This window comes from Salmo salar, chromosome 09, assembly GCF_965601325.2.
Source record: "Salmo salar chromosome 09, fSalSal1, whole genome shotgun sequence".
In the NCBI taxonomy this organism is placed as follows: domain Eukaryota; kingdom Metazoa; phylum Chordata; class Actinopteri; order Salmoniformes; family Salmonidae; genus Salmo; species Salmo salar.
In genome coordinates this window covers 86502439-86519612 of record NC_138299.1, presented here as the reverse complement: position 1 = coordinate 86519612, position 17174 = coordinate 86502439, and the positions used below count along the sequence as shown (strand labels likewise).

Genomic DNA, 17174 nt, shown 5'->3' with positions numbered 1-17174 from the left:
GTTATTGTATGGCCTCTTTATTTGAATACATTTGAATCACACGGTCTGTTTGGGTGTGGAGTCAAAATAGCTTTGGTTTCCAGGGCTAAAGGAAGACCAATGCATGCCATGTAGTATTGATACCAGAAGCAGCTGTTGATAGTGGGACCTATTTGTATGAATTGTATTTATGACTGGTGGGCCAAATAGAGCAGAGAGATTTTATTTTTTATTTCACCTTTATTTAACCAGGTAGGCAAGTTGAGAACAAGTTCTCATTTGCAACTGCGACCTGGCCAAGATAAAGCATAGCAGTTTGACACATACAACAACAGAGTTACACATGGAATAAACAACATACAGTAGAAAAGTCTAAATACTACAGTATGGGGATGAGGTAGTTGGATGGGCTGTTTACAGATTGGCTATGTACAGGTGCAGTGATCTGTGAGCTGCTCAGACAGCTGATGCTTAAAGCTATTGAGGGAGATATGAGTCTCCAGCTTCAGTGATTTTTGCAGTTCGTTCCAGTCATTGGCAGCAGAGAACTGGAAGGAAAGGCGGCCAAATGAGGAATTGGCTTTGGGGGTGACCAGTGAGATATACCTGCTGGAGCACGTGCTACGAGTGGGTGCTGCTATTGTGACCAGTGAGCTGAGATAAGGCGGGACTTTACTTAGCAGAGACTTGTAGATGACCTGGAGCCAGTGGGTTTGGCAACAAGTATGAAAGCGAGGACCAGCCAACAAGAGTGTACAGGTTGCAGTGGTGGGTAGTAAATGGGGCTTTGGTGACAAAACAGATGGCACTGTGATAGACTGCATCCAATTTATTGAGTGGAGTGTTGGAGGCTATTTTATAAATGACATCGCCGAAGTCGAGGATCGGTAGGATGGTCAGTTTTACGAGGGTATGTTTGGCAGCATGAGTGAAGGATGCTTTGTTGCGAAATAGGAAGCCGATTGTAGAGTTAATTTTGGATTGGAGATGCTTAATGTGAGTCTGGAAGGAGAGTTTACAGTCTAACCAGACACCTAGGTATTTGTCCACATATTCTAAGTCGGAGCCGTCCAGAGTAGTGATGCTGGACGGGCGGGCAGGTGCGGGCAGTGATCGGTTGAAGAGCATGCATTTAGTTTTACTTGCATTTAAGAGCAGTTGGAGGCCACGGAAGGAGAGTTGAATGTCATTGAAGCTCGTCTGGAGGTTAGTTAACACAGTGTCCAAAGAGGGGCCAGAAGTATACGGAATGGTGTCGTCTGCGTAGAGGTGGATCAGAGAATCACCAGCAGCAAGAGCAACATCATTGATGTATACAGAGAAGAGAGTCGGCCCGAGAGATTGAACACTGTGGCACCCCCATAGAGACTGCCAGAGGTCCGGACAACAGGCCCTCTGATTTGACACACTAAACTCTATCAGAGAAGTAGTTGGTGAACCAGGCGATGCAATCATTTGAGAAACCAAGGCTGTTGAGTCTGCCAATAAGAATGTGGTGATTAACAGAGTCGAAAGCCTTGGCCAGGTCAATGAATACGGCTGCACAGTAATGTCTCTTATCGATGGCGGTTATGATATCATTTAGGACCTTGAGCGTGGTTGAGGTTGTTATTATAATTATTAGGTTATTAATATGGCTGTGGCTATTATATGTAATTCTATGAAAGTGAGTACATCCACTGACCATCCACTCTGGGTCACTGAGGTATAATAAGAAGCTATGGGTGGTCTTTTAATTTGAAGGATAGGTCACATACCGGAAGCAATTATGACTCTGTTCGCCGCTCATTGGTTATTCTGATTAGTACGACTTCCCTTGGCTGTCACTAGTTACCACAGCTACAAAGTCGCTATATTGGCTGTCGTAAAAATGTATGAAAACCCTGCTTTTTGGGGTAAATTTACGGTTAGGCATAATGCTAGCAGTGTGATTTGGCTTATCTTTAAAACCAGGTTATAAGAAGATACATTGTAGAAATAGACGGGGTTTAGTCATAATTATGACTTTGTGGCTACTAGTGACAACCACGTCCCTTACATGATTATCAACGTTACTGTAGCTGGCTACATCAAATAAAATATCGTCAGATAACGTGAACATTCATTATACTGTCAAGATGACTGCTTATAAACGTCCGCCGATGGGTAAGTAGTTACAGTAGCTGGCTAAATAAGCATCCAACGTTCGCTTGCTGATGATAGTATGATAAAAGCTTGCTAGCGCGTAACCGTTTGTGTCAAAATAACACGTTGCCTTGGATTTTGGACTTTTTCGATTCCTATGTAACGTTAAATACGTGATCTTCCCAGACATATCTTTAGGGCCTTAACGTTAGCTATGTAGTTATGGGCTTTAGTAGCTAGTCAACTGTCAAGCCATAGGGTAAATCCATTGGAATTCAATTGTTTTTTGACATTACATTTACGTCATTTAGCAGACGCTCTTATCCAGAGCGACTTACAAATTGGTGCATTCACCTTATGATATCCAGTGGAACAACCACTTTACAATAGTACATCTATCTATATTTTTAGAAGGATTACTTAATCCTATCCCAGGTATTCGTTAAAGAGTTGGGGTTTCAGGTGTCTCCGGAAGGTGGTAATTGACTCCGCTGTCCTGACGACATCGTGCCAAAACATTCAGGACTGGTTAAAGGTGCTCTGTTGACTTATTTTGCATACACCTCTATACCATGAGACATCCATGTCTACTTCATCAATGGAAAATATAGCTAAACGGTTGGGTTTGCTATCACTAAAAAGCTTACAACTGGGTTGTCTAACGATTTAGAAAAACATTTAAATACAAATTTAAACCTTTAACGTCTAAAAACACAAACTATTATTTGTTTATATAATCGTATGTTTAAGCTGGGAACTCGGAAAAAACAAGCTCAGACTGGGGGAAAATCGTTTTGAATGGTCATCCGACTTGAAAATCCAACTCGGAACCTGAGGCATCTTTCTAGATCTCCGATTTTCCGACCTGACGATCACTGACGTCATGTTTTTTTCCCAAGTTCACAGTTATTGAAAGCATTTGACCCTACTTTACATCGCTACAGTCCAAACACGAAGAGCCCTGAACCCTCATCCCCAGAATAACGTTTTATATCGTCACAACCGAGTGTACCTCAAATGTCGCATACCCAAGCGAGGGAGAGTGATGATCAGAGAGGCAACGCCCTTGGTGGAAGTCTTGAAGTTGAGTTTAAAAACAACCAACCTAAAGCTATAAATATACATAGCAGCCTTGCACCCTTGTCAGGTGGCTAGCTACAGTTACCCATAGCTGGCTAGCTTGTTTTATAGCTTGGTGATTTATTCCAATACATTTCAATGAGTGTTAGCTAGACGCTAACACTCATTGATATAGGCTGTAGTAAAAGCTATACCAAGAGCCATTTTGCTGGTTGAGGTTGAAGTGTTTTTAAAAGTATAATGCAGTTGATTTGCGATGATGACACAAACATTATATTAAGCAGGACATTCATACGAGCCTTAAAATCCAATTATAATCCAAAAGTGGTGTGAAATGCAGGCATAAGCAACATGTAAATAGAGGCTTTTTTGTTGTTGCTGGTGTTCTATAAGAACTATTGTTCTCCCATCAACTTGCGCATAGCCCTCGTGCTGCAATGTTTGTAAACACGGAAAGGGGTTTATATACATGTTTTAGCAAGCTTGAGTCATTTTGTTCTCACATGCCGAAAATGCAGCTATGTTTATTTAAATTGGACATGTTTGCATTGAAGTTTGGGTCATATCAACCCCACAATTGATGCAAGTTCTTCACTCGCTTCCTCAAATTAAATCGAGGGCAGAGGGGGCAACGTTTGTGAATTGGACCTCCACTTATGATGGCAATCCAACTGCATCCATTTTCGATGGGGATTCCCCCGAGGAAAAGTGTGTAAAGGAAGTAAAATGAACGTGTTTGGACTGCATCTGAGGTTTTTGTGTCGTTCCCACCATCAGTTGAGACAACATGCTACTGAATACAGGAGTGCGAAGGTTACGTATGTGAGCTATTGGATCACTCCAATATGTAGATCAAGAACACTAAGGTAACCTGCCTAAATGACTACAGACCCGTAGCACTCGCGTCCGTAGCCATGAAATGCTTTGAAAGGCTGGTAATGGCTCACATTAACACCATTATCCCATAAACCCACAACAATTTGCATACCGCTCAAACAGATCCACAGATGATGCAATCTCTATTGCACTCCACACTGCCCATTCCCACCTGGACAAAAGGAACACCTACGTGAGAATGCTATTCATTGACTACAGCTCAGCGTTCAACACCATAGTGCCCTCAAAGTTCATCACTAAGCTAAGGATCCTGGGACTAAACACCTCCCTCTGCAACTGGATCCTGGACTTCCTGACGGGCCACCCCCAGGTGGTGAGGGTAGGTAGCAACACATCTGCCACGCTGATCCTCAACACTGGAGCCCCTCAGGGGTGCGTGCTCAGTCCCCTCCTGTACTCCCTGTTCAACCACGACTGCATGGCCAAGCACAACTCCAACACCATCATTAAGTTTGCAGAGGACACAACAGTGGTAGGCCGGATCACTGACAATAGGGAGGTCAGAGACCTGGCCGGGTGGTGCCAGAATAACAACCTATCCCTCAACGTGATCAAGACAAAGGAGATTGTGGACTACAGGAAAAGGAGGACCGAGCACGCCCCCATTCTCATCGACGGGGCTGCAGTGGAGCAGGTTGAGAGCTTTAAGTTCCTTGGTGTCCACATCACCAACAAACTAACATGGTCCAAGCACACCAAGACAGTCGTGAAGAGGGCATGACTAAACCTATTCCCCCTCAGGAGACTGAAAAGATTTGGCATGGGTCCTCAGATCCTCAAAAGTTTCTACAGCTGCAACATCGAGTGCATCCTGACTGGTTGCATTACTGCCTCCGACCGTAAGGCACTACAGAGGGTAGTGCGTGCCACCCAGAACCTCTACACCGGGCGGTGTCAGAGGAAGGCCCTAAAAATTGTCAATAATGCAAAAACAAAGTGTTGGAGAAGTAAAAGTGCAATATGTGCCATGTAAGAAAGCTAACGTTTAAGTTACTTGCTCAGAACATAAGAACATATGAAAGCTGGTGGTTCCTTTTAACATGAGTCTTCAATATTCCCAGGAAAGAAGTTTTAGGTTGGAGTTATTATAGGACTATTTCTCTCTATACGATTTGTATTTCATATACCTTTGACTATTGGATGTTCTTATAGGCACTTTAGTATTGCCAGTGTAACAGTATAGCTTCCGTCCCTCTCCTCGCTCCTACCTGGGCTCGAACCAGGAACACATCGACAACAGCCACCCTCAAAGCAGCGTTACCCATTCAGAGCAAGGGGAACAACTACTCCAAGTCTCAGAGCGAGTGACGTTTGAAACGCTATTAGCGTGCACCCCGCTAACTAGCCAGCCATTTCACATCAGTTACACCAGCCTAATCTTGGGAGTTGATAGGCTTGAAGTCATAAACAGCACAATGCTTGAAGCACAGCGAAGAGCTGCTGGCAAAACGCACGAAAGTGCTGTTTGAATTAATGCTTACGAGCCTGCTGCCTACCACCGCTCAGTCAGACTGCTCTATCAAATCATAGATTTAATTATAATATAATAAACAAATAGAAATACGAGCTTTAGGTCATTAACATGCTCGAATCCGAAAACAAAACGTTTTTCCTTTCAGTGAAATACGGAACCGTTACGTATTTTATCTAACGGGTGGCATCCCTAAGTCTAAATATTCCTGTTACATTGCACAACCTTCAATGTTATGTCATAATTACGTACAATTCTGGCAAAATTAGTTCGCAACGAGCCAGGCGGCCCAAACTGTTGCATATACCCTGACTCGGTGTGCAATGAACGCAAGAGAAGTAACACCATTTCATCTGGTTAATATTGCCTCATCCCCCGTTTGGCGAAGTCGGCTGTCTTTGTTAGGAAGAAATAGTCTTCACAGTTCGCAACGAGCCAGGCGGCCCAAACTGCTGCATATACCCTGACTCTGTTGCAAGAGAAGTGACACATTTTCCCTAGTTAAAAGAAATTCATGTTAGCAGGCAATATTAACTAAATATGCAGGTTTAAAAATATATACTTGTGTATTTATTTTAAGAAAGGCATTGATGTATATGGTTAGGTACACGTTGGAGCAACGTGTACCTAAGCGATTATATGCAACGCAGGACAGGCTAGATAACTACACATGGTTGATGATATTACTAGTTTAACTAGTGATTATGATTGATTGTTTTTTATAAGGTAAGTTTAATGCTAGCTAGCAACTTACCTTGGCTTCTTACTGCATTTGCGTAACAGGCAGGCTCCTCGTGGAGTGCAATGTAAAGCAGGTGGTTAGAGCGTTGGACTAGTTAACCATAAAGTTGCAAGATTGAATCCCTGAGCTGACAAGGTAAAAATCTGTCGTTCTGCCCCTGAACAAGGCAGTTAACCCACCGTTCCTAGGCCGTCATTGAAAATAAGAATGTGTTCTTAACCGACTTGCCTAGTTAAATAAAGGTGTAAAAAAAAAAAAACGGCATCCAAAAATACCGATTTACAATTGTTATGAAAACTTGAAATCGTCCCTAATTAATCGGCCATTCCGATTAATCGGTCGACCTCTACCCGGAGAGCCAAGTCTAGGACCAAAAGGCTTCCCCAAGCCATAAGACTCCTGAACAGGTAATCAAATGGCTACCCGGACTATTTGCATTGTGTCCCACCACCCAATTCGGCGCAAGTGACAAATAAACTGTGATTTGATGAAAGCCTGCTCCAGAGAGCTCAGGACTTCAGACTGGGGCAAAGGTTCACCTTCCAACAGGACAACGACCCTAAGCACACAGCCAAGACAACGCAGGAGTGGCTTAGGGACAAGTCTCTGAATGTCCTGAGTGGCCGAGCCAGAGCCCGGACTTAAACCCGATCGAACATCTCTGGAGAGACCTGAAAATAGCTGTGCAGCGACGCTCCCCATCCAACCTGACAGAGCTTAGAGGATCTGCGGAGAAGAATGGGAGAAACCCCCCAAATACAGGTGTGCCGATCTTGTAGTGTCATACCCAAGAAGACTAGAGGTTCTAATCACTGCCAAAGGTGCTTCAACAAAGTACTGAGTAAAGGGTCAGAATAGTTATGTAAATATATTTCCGTTTTTTTTTTAATACATTTGCAAAAATTTCTAAAAACCTGTTTTTGCTTTGACATTGTCCGGTATTGTGTGTAGATAGATTGATTAAATAGTTTTTTTCCCATCCTCAATTTTAGAATAAGGCTGTAATATAACAAAATGTAGAAAAAGTCAAGGAGTCTGAATACTTTCCGAATGCACTGTACACTCTAACATAGAGCTCTTACCAAGTGAATCCTCTCTGTAATGAGCTGTGAAAAGGCAGAGGTGGAAGGAGTGCGGCGGCACTTAGCTGCAGCACTACCCGGTACACAGGACTAATCTGAAATTCTTACTCGGAATGTATCCTGCCGAATGGAAGGATACCATGTTGGAGTGATCCAATATAGTGTCATTTCAATCATATAAATATAATTCATAGAATGGACTTATCCCTTCAGACCACTGCAATTTAGCTGGTACACCATTGACATTGAATGGACAGTTTTACTTGTAATCGCTAGCATAAAGATGGCCGCTGGTCCACCCACTGTCGAATGTAAACTTAAATGGTCTATTCTATTATCTATATTTCAATGTTTTTCCTATGGAGTATTGACAGTATAATTTAAAACAGATGTTCCCATTCAAGTCAACATTCTCTTATGTGTGGACCTCCAACCATCTTTGTGGTACCATTTGAAAGGAGACATTTTTTTTCAATTGTATTCCCATTTTAGTACATTTTATCAGCCAAAACATGACACCCACCCTGTATTCAAGAGGATGTTACATTACATTACATTACAAGGATGTTGTGTCTCAACCGACGGCAGGCACAACACAAAAACCTCAGCTGATTTAAAATAGGGTTTAAGCTACAGCATATGCGAATATGAAAAAAAAATCGATGTTTATGCATTTTTTTTTTTATATTAAAAAAAACCCTTTTTTATTCAAAAATATATATTATAAAATAGTTGGATAAGCCTGTTTGTAAACTTTTAAATGATATAAATCTGAACCGTTTATTTTTTCCATTGATGAAGACATGTCAGATGGTATGGTGGGGTATGCAAAATAGGTCAACTTTGAACACCTTTATCTCTTGAATGTTTTTGCATTGAGGTCCAGAGTCACTTTCTGAGCATTTGTACAATGGGCAAATGTGTATGGAAGCTTTCGTTCAAATTCAAAGGGATGCTTTCAAAAAGTGATTGAATTCAAATGGATTTACCCCATACACATACTGTTTTGGCTTGGCTGTGCTGAATTACCTTTGACCTGCCACTGGGTGTAGGAACTGTCCCATGAGGAACAGGCTAATAAGCGCTAAGGAAAGAGGGAAGGACATTAACTTCCTCGACAACAAGATGAGGATTTCAAAGCGCTGTGGCTCCAACAGGTACATATTATTAGCTAGTTCACCCTATTTATTAATAATCAGTAGCTAAATGAAGACACGATTGAAACCCTGTTTTACAGAGTTCCAACTGCCTGCTTGATTACGCATTCAGTTTTTACTCAGTTATTATTAGGTTACTCCAGGTGCTTGCATGTCCCTGTGTCAGGAAGGAGCTCATGGGCATTTCATCATGCGGCCACAAATTTGTTTAGAAATGCTAGCTTAATTTCCTTACCTGGCTCAGAAGCACACTGTACATAACTTGTCCTGGAGGCATTACGTCATGATCATGTATGATATTATATATAAAGAAGCATTGTTCTTGATGGATAGTGTAACAGTGAACATATTATTCTTGCAGACGTTTGTTGTTGCCCTTGATGGTCCTTGGGTTGATGATCTTACTGGCAGTTGTAACCCTTAATTGGTTTGATACTGACTCACAGAAGCTTTTGGCATGGCATGTGGATCCCAGCCACCGAAAGGTAAGGCTCTTCATCTATGTTTGTAACCGTTCAGCGTTGACTTTAGATTTTTTTTATTTAACTAGGCAAGGCAGTTAAGAACAAATTCTTATTTACAACGACGCCTACCTCGGCCAAACCCGGACGACGCTGGGCCAATTGTGCGCCGCCCAATGGGACTCCCAATCACGTCCGGATGTGATACAGGCTGGATATGAACCAAGGACTGTAATGATGCCTCTTGCACTGAGATGCAGTGCCCTAGACCACTGCGCCACTTCAGGAGCCCCAAATTAAAGGGGCAATCTGCTGTTCAAACAATAACAACACAGGGATGGGGCTGGAGAAATGTAACCACCCTCAAATTCATAGACAGGCTATGGGTGCAAGGACTAACCATTCATGTTGTTAACATTATAGTTTTAACCATGTTTTGAGGCTATACTGTATTTGTTTACAATTACATTGTTTATAAAGAATGGAGTAAAACAAGCTTATATTTTGAGTTCTGATGGGGTGTATAGTACAGTTGAGCTAAGCTCATGAGGCATTTCTAAGTTATATTCTTCAAGAATCAATGCGTTGTTATCATGAATTGAAATGTCCAAAAATGGATTTACCAACTGTAGATAGCTTCTTTTAATGTGTTTATTTATAATGGTGCATTTGATACAATTATATGATCTTTCCAGCTTGTGCACTCTTTTGTACGGGGTGTTCTTTCGAACAAGTGCAGACCAGCCTTTGCCAGAAAGGGAGTAGAAGCAAGGCTCCAGATTTCTGGTCATGTGACTGATCCTTTCCTGTGGCGGGACACACTGCTGACTCCAGAGATGTTCAAGTACCCCCCACCATTCGGGTTCCGTGACATGCATGGCAAACTAAAGGATGTCCTCAACCTCCTCCCTGCTCAACCAGAGCAGCTGAAGAAAGAGTGCAGACGCTGTGTGGTCATGGGAAATGGAGGACTCCTCCGTGGTCTTGAGCTGGGCGCCCTGCTTGACCAGTTTGATGTTGTCATTAGGTGAGACTACACCTGCTTTGTGTACCTGGATTTTCAAATGGCTCATGTCTAGACCAGGCAGTGAATTCACCTTTGACCAGCAATTTATTGTCACTTTATTGGTCAAATGCATACAAGGTCCAACCGAAATATGACTTCCGCTTTTAACCCAACCCCTCCGTAAGACACAAATGCACGTACATATACAGGCTTTGGAGAGGTGTGGAGGGCTGCCACACTAGGCACCCGGGGAGCAGTTGTTGTGGGGGGTTAAGTGCTTTGCTCAAGGGCACAATGGTGGGAAATGGCATCTCGCATTTGATACCAGTAACCCTCAGGTTGCCAGCTCACTTCCCGGTAGATTTTCCGCTTTGGACCCAGAATTCGAACTGGCAACCCTCTGGTTGCTGGCTCGCCTCTCTAACCGTCAGGTTACCTGCCGCCCCCTGCCGCTTATCAACAGGATGAGACTTTCTGTGGAACAGAAGTCATCACTATAATGATAACATTTCTAAGTAAGAAGGGTAGAACTGTTATAGTATATCATTGTTGATTCATCCAAAGAGTGAATGGTTACATGAGTAGACCTGTGTCACGTTGACATTCTGTTCACTGCGCCACAGGCTAAATAGTGGTCCTTTGAGGAACTACAGTAAAGACGTGGGGAACCGGACCTCTGTCCGGATGAGCTACCCAGAGGGAAGCCCCAAGGTCTGGGAAGATGTGGACCCTGAGCTGCAGTTTGTGGCGGTGGTCTACAAGGCTGTAGACTTCAAGTGGATCAGAGCAATGATCAACAGACAGAGAGTTGTGAGTTGCAAAGCCCACCACCAGAAACATGAACAAAATATGAATTTAAAAAAAGAGAGAATGAAATCAGATAATGTGTCGGCCTAGTTGTTGAAATTTTAATAAGGAGCACAGACATGGCTGAGCGATTTGAAATGCAAATTCAGACACTGCCTACTACTTTACCTGACATTAGACTTGTTTTTGTTTCAGTCCCTATGGGACTGGCTGTTTTTCTGGCAGAAGGTGCCAGAGAAGATTCCAGTAGACTTATCAAAGTTCCGTTTGTTGAATCTGGAGATCATCAGGCAGATGGCGATGGACCTGTTAGCCTACCCCTCCCCACAGCAACGCCTCTGGGGCTGGGACCAGGTCAGACAACCTTTCACCAGTTAAGCAGCACACATTACACCATTACACTGAAGACTTACAACACATTTTCATACCCTAATTAAACTGAAATTAAAGGGACAATAATAAAAAAAGCTTTGATGTATAGACATAATGGGCCGTTTTGGAAGAGTTCTCTACTAGTCGGACATTCTATGCACATAAACATTCTACCAACTGGGATGATCATCTTTGCCATCCCCTGGAAAGATAAAGGAGACTCAATATTGACTGTTGAAATTGTGGGTGTAAAAAATGTGTCAATGCCTTTTCTGTAAACGGATTGTTCTGCTAGCAACCAGCAGCAGTCTTTACATGGAGCACATGTTTCTTTGGCCCAAGAGAGGGCCGTGCCTGTTTTCAAATACATTTTGTATTCACTGTCCTCTATACCTTGTTGACATTGTTTGCTCTCCTCTTTGTGCAGAACGTGCCCACCATGGGCATCTCAGCCCTCAACCTGGCCACCTACCTGTGTGACGAGGTCAGCCTAGCAGGCTTTGGTTACAATCTCAGCCAGAAGGAGATGCCCCTGCATTACTATGACAATATACCCATGACAGCTATGCTGGAGCAGAACATGCACAACGTGGATCGTGAGAGGGCTCTCCTCCAGAGCCTGGTGAGGGAAGGCACTGTATCAGACCTCACAGGGGGCCTGCACTGCACCTTCTGCCCCAGCTGAAAGAGACTGATCTGGGCCTGCAGCGCAGCTAGCGACACACCAACGATCTACCTTCCACTGACTTATCATTCCAAGACTTTTCACCCTGAGAACAGCATTCTGATTTAATTCCATGGAATTCAAAAAGTTGATTGAGTCTATGGATCTGGGGACTTGACTGCAAACTCTTCTATGTCCTAGTGCATGCCAGCATATTGAATCTGCATGGACTAGATGTGCCGACATGATGGGGAACAGTGAAGCTGTACACTTCTCCCCTGCGCAGTTGAAAACGACAAACCTAAAGATGTACTAGTACAGCTTTTACAAATCCCTCTATAAGTGAAGTATTATCACTGCTAAACTTAAATGTTTTTTGTATTTATTAAGAGCTAATGGATAATTACTTAATTAAATCTTAGCATAAAGTTGATGCTAAAATGTGTACAAACATTACCATAAATATTGTGAAGAATGAACAGATTGACTAACAGATCATTAACATTACCTTTATGCTTTCGATTTTAAGTTGAGTGTTCAGTTTGTCCACGAGATGTCTGAACATGTTTGTGTTTTTAAATTTTTCTAATGTAATTATTAGACTGTTTTTATTATAATAAAGTATGTTCTCAGTGCTTGACTTGGACTGAGATGGGAGCCAGTACTAATTATATTTAGGTACAGGAGCTCTACAATAATTTTCAAGATAATATTCTATAAGAGGAACAGGAGCTCTACAATACTTTTCAAGATAATATTCTATAAGAGGAACAGGAGCTCTACAATACTTTTCAAGATAATATTCTATAAGAGGAACGGGAGCTCAAGCAGTAGAAAATTTGAGGCGCTGGCACTTGGCTCCGGTTAGCTCGTGCCCAAATCAAGCACTGTTTGTTCTGTCGTTACAACATGACTTTGCTTGATAATTTTGATTTAAAATTATTGAATGTTTTTAGTTTTTTAATGTCGCCATAATTGGCCTGGTTGTCAGTAAAGAAAAAAGATTTGGACTTAGTATGAATGACTGACTTTTTATTTTTGTGTCAAATTGCCAGTTGGCAACCCATCCCTTACAGGATTAATTGAGACACAAACAAACATTACGATAATTCAGTAATAATTATTCTGGTGTTCCGTGCAGTGCGCACTGCATAAAGACTGAAAAATAAATCGATAGTAAATAAGGTTTTCCAAGCAATAAACAAACAGGGCTCCCAAGTGGCGCAGCAGTCTAAGGCATTGCATCTCAGTGCTAGAGGCGTCACTACAGATCCTGGTTCAATTCCAGGCTGTATCACAACCGGCCGTGATTGGGAGTCCCATAGGGTGGCACACAATTGGCCAAGTGTCGTCCAGGTTAGGGTTGGGCAGGGGTAGGCTGTCATCGTAAATAATAATGTGTTCTTAACTGACTTGCCTAGTTAAATAAAACAGAATTATATCCCTAAAGCAGGGAAAATAATACAAATAAATAATGATAAATCCAGAAAAATGTAAAGAAAGTCCTTTGAACCCAGTCTGGCACAAAGAGAAGATTGAAATGGGAGGCAGGCCTACACACAACCTGTATGTGCCATTTGCTAAATATTTATATCATTTAATTATCGGTTACTGTTTTTCTTTTATTCCAGGCTTTATCAAAAAATTCCACAAACGGAAATACACAATGGACAGTTTCTCCTCATGGCTGAGCCACATAATGCCAGGGTATATCTGGTGGGCTTTCTCCTCATGGCTGAGCCACATAATGCCAGGGTATATCTGGTGGGCTTTCTCCTCATGGCTGAGCCACATAATGCCAGGGTATATCTGGTGGGCTTTCTCCTCATGGCTGAGCCACATAATGCCAGGGTATATCTGGTGGGCTTTCTCCTCATACGCAGAGACAATATCCCTGATCTTACCTGTTTCAAAACGCAGAGGCAATATCCCTGATCTTACCTGTTTCAATATGCAGAGGCAATATCCCTGATCTTACCTGTTTCAAAACGCAGAGGCAATATCCCTGATCTTACCTGTTTCAATATGCAGAGGCAATATCCCTGATCTTACCTGTTTCAAAACGCAGAGGCAATATCCCTGATCTTACCTGTTTCAAAACGCAGAGGCAATATCCCTGATCTTACCTGTTTCAATACGCAGAGGCAATATCCCTGATCTTACCTGTTTCAATATGCAGAGGCAATATCCCTGATCTTACCTGTTTCAATACGCAGAGGCAATATCCCTGATCTTACCTGTTTCAATACGCAGAGGCAATATCCCTGATCTTACATAGCGATCTCTTGCTTTTCAGGAGGTTGTACATTATATTTCTCACACACAAATTCCCCCTTAATGAAAGGGTTTATGATTAATCTCCTCCACTTATTTCTTTTCATATTGCATCATTTGTTTTTTAATAGCGTCTATGTCTCACTTCATTTGGTTTTCGTACAACTGTTCACAGTCAGACTGTTGGAAAATGTCAGACATTTCAGTTGCCCAGGCTCCCCCTATGGAGAGATCCCATTGAAAAACGCTGCTGGCTATTCTGGCAATTGGCATGTCCAATAGTCTATTCCAAAGTCTCACCATACACGCCTTCCATCTCACCTCACAGCCCATGTCCCAGTTATTTCCAGTATAGGTGCAAACTTGTGGATACCTAAAACAAATAAGTACTGCTCTGTTATGGACATGTTTGTTTTTGAGATACCTCTTAGCACCCCACACTCCTGCTGAATAGCCCAGAACAGGACACACGCATGTCTGATACAGTTTGGAATACGGAGCATAACCAACATTGAGTGTTTTTGTTTTTCCTGTAACTCCCCCAAGAGTTCTACTTGCTGAGTCGGCCCGGGCAGATGTGCCATATAGAAAGGTCATATGTTCATCAAAATAAAGACCCAAATATTTATAATTGCTAGTAACCTGGCATTTCTTCACCAAAACACACCCGAAAAACACTTCTCTTGGTACCCGGTTTTCTAAAATGCAATATCTGTTTGTTTTTCTGATTGATCATGCGTCGCCATCTTTTGCACCAATTGACTGTACATAATAACATTTTCTGCAGATCTTGTTCAGTTTCTGCCATTAAAATAATATCAGCATATGAGAGGATACTTAAAATGTCATCATATCTTACTCCAATATTTTACTGTTTAATTTATTTTGCCAAATCATTCATGAACATAGCAAACAGAGTCTGTGATAAGGCATCTCCTTGTTTTACTCCCAAGGATGTGGGAAACCAATCTGTACCATGTTGATTAACACGCAGGCAGTTAGTGCTTGGTAGAGAGACGGGATTGCGAGATAACATTTCCCATCAACCCTGTCTTTATCAAACTATAGGCTTAAACAATATATATTTGTCATGGAACATATCAAAACCCTTTTCGTTTGCCTTTGTAGTAGACCAAAGTGGTTCAATTCCCCCTGCAGTAATTCTATTCTTCCATTAGATGGAGTAGGAAGTACTGTAGTCTGCTGCATGTATCATACATGGGCTCCCGAGTGGTGCATCGGTCTAAGACACTGCATCTCAGTGCTAGAGGCGTCACTACAGACACCCTGGTTCTATGGTAGTGTGTTTGTGGCTCAGCGGTCTAAGACACTGCATCTCAGTGCTAGAGGCGTCACTACAGACACCCTGATTTGATTCCAGGCTGTATCACAACTGGCCATGATTGGGAGTCCCATAGGGCGGTGCACAATTGGCCCAGCGTCGTCCGGGTTTGGCCGGTAAAGACCTTCATTGTAGATGAGAATTTGTTCTTAACTGACTTGCCTAGTTAAATAAAGGTTAAATAAAAAATATCTAAATATATTAGGGCTTCAAAAACTTGTTTTCATCATCCCAAGCTCCTGTTCCAGCACAGGATTACTTCTACCGTCCATAATGATTAACATTAGAATTGATGTGTGTTTAGGATGTTCGCTCAGGTCAAGTTTTCCCTAGGGTCCCAAACTAGTAAACATGTCCCCTTTAATTTCATACATAATGTTCTCTTCATCACGATGGGAATATTCAGTGTAATGTATTTTTTAAGAGAGCACATTGTTAAACTATCTTTAAAATGGAACATTAATAAGTTAAATCTACACATTCAACAATGTGTTGGTTTTGTATATTTTCACTGTTTTCAGATGAGATTGATTCAGCTTGCTTTCCATTTGCTCTGCCTCTTTTTTCCAGACAGACAGAAGTTGTATATACAGGATACTGGTGTTTCCTCTCCGGCTCCAGACCCAATTTGAAGGACTGTAAAAGCCTGAACGGTTTCCAGCTTCCAAAGCAACGCTAGAAGAAAACAGATTGCTTTCACTGACAATGTGCTCGGGTAAATACCTTGAAAACCAGGTTTTCCTGTTTCTAATGTTGTTAGATATATTATTCATTTATATAAAATATCTACTATTAATTACAATTCTCCTCTGTATGAGAAGTGAAAGTAAAGTACTTATTTTCTTGATAATACAACACATGGGCCCTTTATTACAGGATAGTTAAGTTCATCTATTAGAATATATTTGCAATTACATCGTGACTTTTGTTCCCTTTTAGAAAAGTAAGTTATTTTAATATTTGTAACTTGTTAATGTAAAGAAAGTACTTTGTTGAAAAGGCACAAGGTAATGTAATGCAGAACAACATCATTCAATCCTCTCTGTTGACATTTGGATCCAGTATCCTATGCAAATAGACTATACAAATTACCATTACACATTTTTGAGCCGTCGCCAAATTCTATTAAATGGACGGGAAAATACTGATCGATTATCTTGTAGGCAACCAACAGTGGTGATCTTGACAAGTACTTTCTATGACGTGCCTCAAAAATACTTATTGTAGTCTAGGATTAAGAGAACACAACACATGAACACATCAAGATTTAGACACACATACACGAGGTAGATTCAGATAGAAAATGAAATGACTTTCTTTCATGATCATCGTCATAATTACAACTTTGTTTTGAGGGAAGCTTGACAGCTGCTATAAGCTGTTTAAAGGTGTAGTGTGTGATTGTTGTGTGAGATTTAGGTTGGCAGTACTTGAGATAATGATTTAAAGATGTTAGAGGTGTTTAATGATCATGCATATCCATTCAAATAAATGAACAACAATTCCTTTATTTTTGGTTAAAAAGTGCTTGATTAGCACACAACAGTCAGAGACTTGTCATTAGAAAAGGCCAGCTAAAAGGGAAGTCACTTTTAAATGTGTCAATCTGGGATATTTTAAAATACTGAGCTCAGGTAGCAGACAATAACCCATGTAACTTCATTCATATTTCAACACATAAAAACAGTTGCTGAATAAAATACCATTACTATGTCA

General features: G+C 41.6%; 1 protein-coding gene across 2 annotated transcripts; it reads left to right on the top strand.

The window, feature by feature from the left end:
• Nucleotides 1–1836: 1836 nt before the first annotated feature.
• st3gal5 (ST3 beta-galactoside alpha-2,3-sialyltransferase 5) lies at nucleotides 1837–12482 on the top strand. Of its 2 annotated transcripts, XM_045724070.2 has the most exons (7): nucleotides 1837–2124; nucleotides 8428–8532; nucleotides 8894–9017; nucleotides 9689–10020; nucleotides 10623–10809; nucleotides 11002–11160; nucleotides 11606–12482. In XM_045724070.2, exons 2-7 carry the CDS (start codon nucleotides 8438–8440, stop codon nucleotides 11861–11863), a joined length of 1155 nt encoding a protein of 384 aa, XP_045580026.1. In that variant the 5' UTR covers nucleotides 1837–2124; nucleotides 8428–8437; the 3' UTR covers nucleotides 11864–12482. The 2 variants fall into 2 exon arrangements, with proteins under 2 accessions (XP_045580026.1, XP_045580027.1); XM_045724071.2 differs by lacking the exon at nucleotides 8428–8532.
• Nucleotides 12483–17174: the final 4692 nt, after the last annotated feature.